Below are 8,973 nucleotides of genomic sequence, written 5' to 3' on the forward strand. Positions count from 1 at the left end.
CGGCTTCGTTAGGGAAGCTCTCTAATGGCATCGAGTTTGGATGTGGTGCCCCGTGTGTAAGGTGAGAGGGGGAAATAAATTCACCGAGTCGCTGTGCCCAAAGGGTAAACAGTCAATATTTAGCAAGAGGAATTAAACTGCCTCTCTTGCTTTCTCTCCACATGGACTTAATTAGGTGGTTTCGTTAACAAAGCAAACAGCGTTTCCTGTCGTTGGGCTGTTCCTGGGGAGCGCAGCAGCGGGGATGCAGGGAGCTGCCCCAGCCCGGAGCGCGCAGGCGGGGGATGCGGAGCGGGGAGCTGCCGCCATCAGCAGCTCCGGCCTCGCAGACCAGTCTGCCCCATTTCAAACCAGTCTTGCTTTGCGTGCATCCGACCCTGGCAAACCGGCAGCGCTGGGGAGGAGGGCGCCGGCTTCCCCAGTGGGGAACGTAGGGGATGGGAAGAGGCTGTGTCTAAAACACCAGGAGGACACAGCTATTGCGGTGCCCGGGAGGAGGTAACGCTACCACCAGGCTTCATCCTGGGGAGAGGTGTGAGGCTGAAGTCCACGTTGCATCAGTCCTTCCTCCTCCTCGGACGCCAGTCTCCCAGGCTCACCTTGGCAGAGCCGTGGCAACGTGCAGTGGAGAAAACAGAAGAGGCAATCGCTTTTCTGCAGCACTTCAATTTATTAATTTTCTCCGCATTTGGTACATCTACCTGGCAGTTGTAAGCTGAGCCCCGGGGGCAGAGAAGCGAGGCTGTGTCGTCCCCAGCTGCGTAAAGGGTTCTTGTTAGTCTCTTCGGAGGTCGCTGCTCCTGCTGGGAGGCTATTCCTGTCCACTTCTCTTTTCGTTGTTGTTTGTCAATGCAGAAGACTGCAAGCATCTTGAATTCCCCATAGTTCAGCTGCTGGTTTTGGAGAGGAGACAGATCCCCGGCGGAGCAAGGCAGCCTTGCCCAATGGAAACAGTTATTTCAGAGAAAGACCCCGAGTCCGGGCGCTCGTCCCCTTCTCCACCTTGCTCTAGTTTCCCGACAGACTCGGGATTGCCTCTGGCTCATCCCAAACATGTTACAGGCTAATAGGGCACCTCCTTGGCACATGGCTGTTTGTTTGCTGTTTGTAATGACTTGCAGATGTTGGAGCGATGCACAACAGCTGGGGTTACGGGGTGGATGGGGGGAGCGGGGTGCCTTCACGGCTGTATCGCAGCCGGGCTGCTCCTGCTCAAAGTGGCCTTTTAATCAGGGAGCCTCCAGATGAAAGGAGGGGATCAGCGCGACTCGGGGCTGAAACGGCTTATTGCAGGAAACTACTCCAAAGGCATTAGAGAACTGTCTGCAGGCCCCGAGCGGGACGGAGGCTTTGATACCTCCCTGCGCCGCTAAACCCCCGAGGAAACGGGCTGCGAGCCCTGCAGGGAGACAGGAGAGATGCTACAGCTGCTGGTAACAAATAATTGAAGAGGATACTGGTGGTGGAACAGAGAGGAGGGGAATTATCAATAAAAACAATAACTCGGGAACCTAGCAGCAGAAGGGAAAGGAAGGAGAAGGGATCTGCCTCAGTTACCGAGGGCTGTCTTGTTACATGTGCTCCTGGAGCATGCCGAGATGCTGCAGTCACAAGGACGGTGTGAAGCTGTGACAGACATAAGAGATGTCTACAGTCTATTAATGACCGGTTCCCGACCATTGGAGCTGTGGGTGGTCGTTAATCAGAGAGTACTTCAGAGCAGGGAGGGATGTGAAAGAGCGCCGGTCACCAGACAGAGACAAAGGTGCAGTGGTGGCAAAAGCCAATTGGCAAGGGACGTGTGTCTGCTCCTCCGCAGGGAGAAGTGTGTAAACGTGGAGCTGGAGGGGAGGTGCTGGTACCGGCTTTGTTCCCTTTCTGGTTGCAGGGAGCAGCTCCCCACCATGGGGCAGGGACGGGTGAGATCCCTACGGACTCTCCTTGGAACCTGGAGCTGGTTTAAGGTCAGCATGAGGGATCCATCAGAGAAGAGAGATTCCCCTGGGGCTCTTACCTGGCATCGGCATCTCCATGGCACAGGCATAAGCCAAGGTACGGCGCTTGCAATGTTTCTGGAAGGAGTTTCAAGTCTGAGCGTACCCCACCGCGGTACCCCCTGGCCGGCAGCTCAGAGAACGGGCTGCAGAGAGCTTGGAAAAGAATGAGAAGCCACAAGTGAACTCGGAGGAAAATGGCTTTGCTAAAGGCACCGTCTGCCAGTCCTGCCCACCTCCTCCCATTAGAGTCTCCTCAGACAGAGGAATATGCCCGGTTTACCCCCCCAAAATTATTTCTTCCTGTTGCAATCTTACCATCAAGGCATTTGCAATTTAGACCATGCGGTAAGTCACCAAAGCCCCACTCCTGAAGTCAACAGGAAAACTCAGGCTTGAGTGAGAATTGGCTGTGGGCTGCAGCGCAAAATTCATCCCAAAGGTTAATTTTGAATTAAGGGGTATTTTCATCACCTCTCTTTGGACTGTAATTTCTCTAATTTTACCTCATTTCCAGAAATATCAAAGTCCTTGAATATCTTCTTAAGTTGTTCTTTCTGAATGCTGAAGAGAAAGCTTGTGGCTTCAAACTCATTAAAATCTGTCCTATTACCCGTATCTACGTCCAGCCGTTGCAAGGCGCATCCCGCCTGCTGGTGGGTGAACTGCTTTTTGAGACGGTTCTGTTTCGGGGCAGAAAGGTTTAGAAACAGATGATAAGCACCAATTTCCTGCTTGGAGAGAATATGTGGAATACCAACGGGTGCTCGCATCCAGAGAATAAAGGTGACCTCCTGCTAGTCGCGCCCGCAGGAAATACCAAAATCCTGATGCTTCCTGCTGTGGAGCCAGGCGGGAACGCGCGGCTGCTGCCGGCGGGATGCGGGCTGTGCCGGGGAGAGCACCGACAGCCAGCCAAGCTCCACGGCTGCTTTGTGAGGCCCTTTCCCGTCCCTCCCGTGTGCCGAATGACTTGCAGGGCTACGTCCCATGGCTGGCTCCTCTTCTTCCTCCCCCGAGCGCTGGTCCTTGGCTGGGTGTCTGGTCCAGAGCGGAGCTGCAGGGCATGTCCAACAGCAGGGTTGAGCTCTGGGGGCAACCCTGGCTTCACCACCCCTCTCCCTCACCGCAGCCTGCTGTCCTCGCTGCTTTTCCCTGAAAAGGCACCAGTCTCTCCCAGTGCAGGCTGTGGGTGACGCTGGGGAGGCCGAAGAAGGGCACCTACAAACTAGCAAGAACTGATGGGTGAAAATGGATTCTCTGCTCTCTTCCACACAGGTAGACGCAGCCAAGGGCTTGTTTTTTGGAGAATTACGATGAACAGCCTGAGCTGGGAGGAGTGTTTAGATGGTTCCTACCTTGTAAAAGGTTCATGGGTGGATTTATCCCAGAGGAGGAAGGTTTGGTATTAACAGGGGGACTGCCTGTTTCCCTGCTTTCCTTTCCTATGCAGCAGCATAGACCCAGAGACCCTCTCCATCCCTTGCATTCTGTGAGTGAAGATCAGCTCCAGTGAGCTGATTCCCTTTACAGTGGTGTTGGATGGTGCAGATGTCCCTGTACCGACTGCAGGATCTGCAGGGTATGCACCTCGTGGGACGGCACGATGCGCACCACCATGTAGAACTCATTAAAGCAAATCCTCCCCCTCACGTTTTGGTCCAGCGTGTCAAACAGCAGCATGATCTGGTCCTTAGTCAGGTCGGTCACGTAACAGAGAAAGCAATAAAACTGCAGATCTGGAAAACAGCGAGCTCTCAGGCATCGTCTGCACAAAGCTGAGAGCAATAATTAGCAGGATTTATTTTATTTTAAATGCCCACTGCTCCCAGACAAGTTGCACAGGCAATTAAAACACAGTAGCAGACGAGATACTGTTCAGAATTAACAGACAGTATTAATAAGATGGCGTGATTTATGAAAGAGGCATATGTGATTTCTGCACAGAAGGCAGTGTTAAAGTGCTTATAATTCTCTCTCTCTCTTCTCTCCCACCCCACTCCTGGAGGAAAAAAGGACTTTTCCAACAAACCAGAAACATTGGAAAAAGAACCCATTTTTCTTTTGGAGGTGCCACTTTTAGCTCATGATCGACTAGCAATTCTTTTTAGTCCTATTTAATCTTTTCCAGTGCAGAGGAGCCAAACCTCCTGATCCAACATTTCCCTCAAACTCCCCCAAGCGTGAACACAGGGGACAAACAGCCCCTGCTAAAAAAAAAAAAAAAAGTCTGCAGCCTGGTCTGATCCTGCTACCATTAAATCTCTGCCAGTGGGGTAAATCCATGGGAAGAGGCGTCACTCGAGCTGGAGCATCGAGGTGGGGGTTGCAAAAACATGGCAGTAGACTGAAGAACTGCAGGCGGGAGGTGGGGAAGCTGCAAACCCACGGAGGGGGAGTTGGAAACAGCCTCATGTGGAGGACGCTATTGGCAAGAAACCCACCTGCTTTCTGACACGGCGCACGGTCGGTTTATGGAAAGGATTACACGATGAGGTTGCTGCTGTACTAAGGAATTAGCTTCAGCGAGCCAGAAATCCCCTCTTGCCCCGTGTTCCTGGCATCTTGCTTGCACAGCTGTAAAGATCTCGTCCTCGCTGGCCTGGGTTTTTCCTACATCGAGGATCTGCTCGTTGTGCCGGGACCTGGCTACGGTGGTTGTACAGCACTAACAAGCACCGACCTGGGGGCTTCGCGTGCTGCTGTGGTCCAGAGGATGATAATCCTGTAAAATCAAACAGGTTTCGTAGGCTCTCGGACCTTTTCTGCCTCACAAACAGGGAAAGGAGGCAATGGAAAGGGGAAGGGGAAAGCAGTATCTTCGATGCGAGTTCAAAATGCGTCTCAGCGGCTCTGCATGGTCCCCTGAGCCGTACATCTTTCAGAAGGCGATGCAGGAGCAGTCAGGCCATGCAACCTTCCAGAGCAGCCGGGGCACGACAGAGCAGGGAGGACATGGTGAGACATGCTGTATCTGCAAGCTTTTTGGGGTATTGCCAAGCATTTGTGCTAACCAAGCTGCTAGTTAATTAGTATTACAGAGTGCTGCATTTGTTGTAACATCTGAAGTGCAGTATTTGTAATGTCTGCGATCTCTGGTTTTAAATCCTAAGCGATGTAGTGTTCTCTGTATCTCTTTTCAAAACACTACACAGGGGCTGTAATTTTAGAGCATTAATGCCAATCTTGTTTTTCGAAGTACTTACTCTTCAGGTAATTATTTCGATGAACATCCAGGAGCTGGACAGACTGTACCAGTGCCGCGGCATTTCTTACTGGCAACAAGCAGTACATTTCATCTAAACACGATGCTGCAGAAAACACCCAGATTTCGGCTTCGTCTCGGCTGGCTGTGGAAGATCAGCAAAACGGAATTTGCACCATTGCAATGACCCCTCACAGAAGGAAAATTCTGCCCGAGAACCAGAAGTCACCTCCATCCCACGCCTTTCATGCCTTTTCCACATTTTGAAGAATTCGCCCCAGATGTGGAGGCAAAGGCTCCCCTTCCATTCAGCATTAAAGGATAATACGTTCTAAAGTCAAGTGACAGAAATTGTTCTTACAACGCTCAAGAGCATTAAATCTGATTAAAATGTGCAAGATAGCACAGACGTGAGGATTTATTTTAGACTGCAATGCAAATCTCAGCCTCAGACAAGTGGTACCCCGAAGCGCATTGCATGGGTCCTACGTAGCAGCCCCTGCAGGGCTTCGCCCTTCCCCTTAGCCAGGGCTTTGACGTTTCTGGTTTCCAGGACCTGACAGTGTCCTGTGTGACATGTCCAGGAGCTGTAGCTCAGAGGTGGCTGCTTTTGAACGCCCGATTTCTTTTTCAAGTTAGCTGTTAGGAAGCTGAACCACTCTTAGGTTTATATAAAGTGTTTATTACCCATTCCTCTTCCAACCCAGAATGAGTCCAGTCCAGCACAACAGTAACCATTGGAAGTACTCTTTATTCCTCACTCCTAACCTAGACCAGGAATAACACTAATAAAATCAAATTCCACTGGCTTACTTTGGTTGACAGACTCTCTGTAACTCAACATTTAAAACACGGGGCTGTATGTAGTCTTGCAGTCAGGTCAGCAGTTTCTTCTCCTTGGGTCGTAACGCTGAGCGAGAGCTCAGCTCTGCTAACGCCTACTGCTCCTGGGGACCGCGCTCACTCTGAGCGGCCGCGGTTGGTGCAATGGTGATGCTCGTGACCATCTGTCTACAGGATCAGGGGTGCTCCCAGGAGCTTGGGGCAGATTTACAAGGTTTTTTGCATTTCTGGAGTTTATATTCTCTTTCTCTTATTTATCACTTGAGAAATAGTAAGAATAAGTAACTCATAGATAGGTAATTAACCATTTTGCTGACTTGGTTTGACACCTGTGAGCTTTATGCAAGAAATGGGCGGGAAGAATTCAAATGGCTGAGTCCCTTTGGCTATGGAGCCAAGAGATAGTAAATCTGCTTATAGGGTATTAAGCACTGGATAAAAAATGCCACAGCCCTCAAAATGCTGTGCTGAATCAGAGTTGCTCGGAAACTTTCCAAGGGGTAACTTGAATTTGCAAAATTTTATGCCAGTAGAGAAATCATCTCTCCAAGCCCCGATCTGATCAGCCAACCCTCAGATAGTCTACAGGGCATCTACCTGCACTGCAAGCCCTTTGGCATAGGATTTATCTTGGTTTCCACGTCTTTACAGCACTTGATAAGGACAGATAGCTCCAATAAGTGCCCACAGCTCTTGCAGGGGCAATTACAAAGATGACGGAGTCAAACACTTATCAGGGATGCAGATGACAGAACAAGGGGCAATGACCACAGGCAGCAGCTTAGGAGGTCCAGTGGGACATCAGGAAAACCCCTCTGCCAGAACGGTGATGTGCCCTGCAGCTGGTAACCCCAGGAGGTTGTGTCTGCTCCATCCAAGGAGGTTCTTCAAGACTCTGCTGGACAGATTGCTGTCTGTCCTGCTCCAGGGCTGGCAACACTCCTGCTCCAAGTGGGAAGCCGGCCTAGATGATCTCCAGGGGTGCCATCCAAGCAATGGTCCTATGGTTGTGTACAATGCCCAGATCCCCTAGTACAATAAAGTAAAAGTATTACTAAGAATGATAACTTTAAAAAAAAAACAGATAAAACACTGGAAAAAATGAGATTAAAAGTATGAAATTTTGAAAGTAGTTGCTCTGACTCAGCTCTATTCTGTTCTTACTCCAGTATTGCCAAGTTCACACGTTGTATCAGATCCCAAACCCATGAAGTTAGGTGAAAAAAAGTGCTCAATTATTTTCAGCTTCTTTCTGTTGCAGGGGTATACTTGGGTTGCATTTTCAGCTTGTTTTTCCTACAACTCAGTGGGGAAAAGGGAAGACGTAGGGGAACGCAAAACTTTCTTCAAAAACAGCAGCTGAAATTCTCGTAGATCCACAAACTTCCAGGAACTGGAGTTTTAAACAGTGTTTCAAGCATCAGTATCAGGAAATTCCCAATGGAAATGTGAGGGCTGATCATACCAGGATAAACCCATTTTTTTCATAACAGAAAAGGCAATGAGAGCCGACAATCAGCCCCCAGGCTCTGGGGTATAGTATATCAGGGAACTAAGGAGAAATCACCAAGCCCAGATGTTCTCAAGCCGAGATGCTGAGTTTTGCCCACATTACACATCAGGATGGAGTGTGCAAACACACCCCCTCCCATATCTCCTCCTTCGACTCATAAATGGGCCGTGTATGTGGGGCAAAATACACACACTGGTGTGAGCGACGTTGGTATCACTGAGGTTTGCACGGACAACCATTTACCCCTAAGCCCTCTGTTAAAAACAGAGATATTATGAAGCGTGGCTGCACCGTCGGGTATTTCCCCTAGATGTCCCCATTTAATGCTTGATTTCAAGTCAGTTTTTCAGAGGATTTGGAGTTTTTCCAGGGAGAGGATGCGACCCTTCACACTTGACACCAGTTGGGTCACATCTTCTCTAAAACAAATTCATGATGGGTGCCTGCAGTGCTGATACACTCGAATTCCTGCTACTGGGAGTTTTTAAAATATTTGTGTTTGGCTATTTTCACATGAGATGAACTGGGGGAAGAAGGAAACGTCCCTCTGTTGCCAAGGCAGTTTAGGATTATGTTTTTACACTCGGAGATGTGTCTCTTTGCTCGGCCCCCAGCAGCGCAGCCCATGGAGCAAAGCACAGCTGGTGCAGATGCTGTTGGCTCACCATGTTCCCTATGCTGGGCTGAGCAGGCAGGAACACAACAGCAGCCGTAGAGGAGTTTCAGACCTTTCCTTCCAGGTCTTCAGTGACATTTGTATTTAGCATGGAATCATAGAAGGGTTTAGGTTGGAAGGGATCTTAAAGATCATCTAGTTCCAAACCCCTGCCATAGGCAGGGACACCTCCCACCAGCCCAGGTTGCTCAAAGCCACATCCAACCTGGCCTTGAACACCTCCAGGGATGGGGCAGCCACAGCTTCTCTGGGCAACCTGGGCCAGTGCCTCACCACCCTCAGAGTGAAAAAATTCTTCCTGATCTCCAATCTAAACCTACTCTCTTCCAGCTTGAAGCCATTACCGCTCACCCTGTCACTCCATGCCCTTGTAAAAAGTCCCTCTCCAGCTTTCTTGTAGGCCCCCATCAAGTAGTGGAAGGGGCTATAAGGTCTCCCCAGAGCCTCCTCTTCTCCAGGCTCAACAACCCCAACTGCCTTCATCGGAGAGATGCTCCAGCGCTCTGACCACCTTCGTGGCCTCCTCTGGACCCGCTCCAACAGGTCCACGTCCTTCTTGTGCTGATGGCTCCAGCGCCAGACGCCGCACTGCAGGTGAGGTCTCACCCATCCCACCTCCTTGCAGCACCACAACCGCTTGGGGACCCCCTCCAGCCCCCGGACCCCCTCTGTCACAAGCGCCGGTGCCCGTGGCAGTGTCACACCTTCCACGCGGCCCTCTATGACCTTCATGCAACCGTCC

At 50.6% G+C, this 8,973-nt stretch overlaps 1 protein-coding gene across 1 annotated transcript; it reads right to left on the bottom strand.

Annotated features, from left to right (window-relative positions):
- Nucleotides 1–504: 504 nt before the first annotated feature.
- EFCAB9 (EF-hand calcium binding domain 9) lies at nt 505–6,206 on the bottom strand. The gene is made up of 6 exons (XM_009882087.1): nt 6,164–6,206; nt 5,201–5,344; nt 3,558–3,733; nt 2,501–2,677; nt 702–893; nt 505–522 (listed from the first exon to the last, which is right to left on the bottom strand). The coding sequence occupies exons 1-6, from the start codon at nt 6,204–6,206 to the stop codon at nt 505–507; spliced, it is 750 nt and encodes a 249-aa protein (XP_009880389.1).
- Nucleotides 6,207–8,973: the final 2,767 nt, after the last annotated feature.

Source organism: Charadrius vociferus, unplaced genomic scaffold (assembly GCF_000708025.1).
Source record: "Charadrius vociferus isolate BGI_N301 unplaced genomic scaffold, ASM70802v2 scaffold3, whole genome shotgun sequence".
Lineage (NCBI taxonomy): Eukaryota > Metazoa > Chordata > Aves > Charadriiformes > Charadriidae > Charadrius > Charadrius vociferus.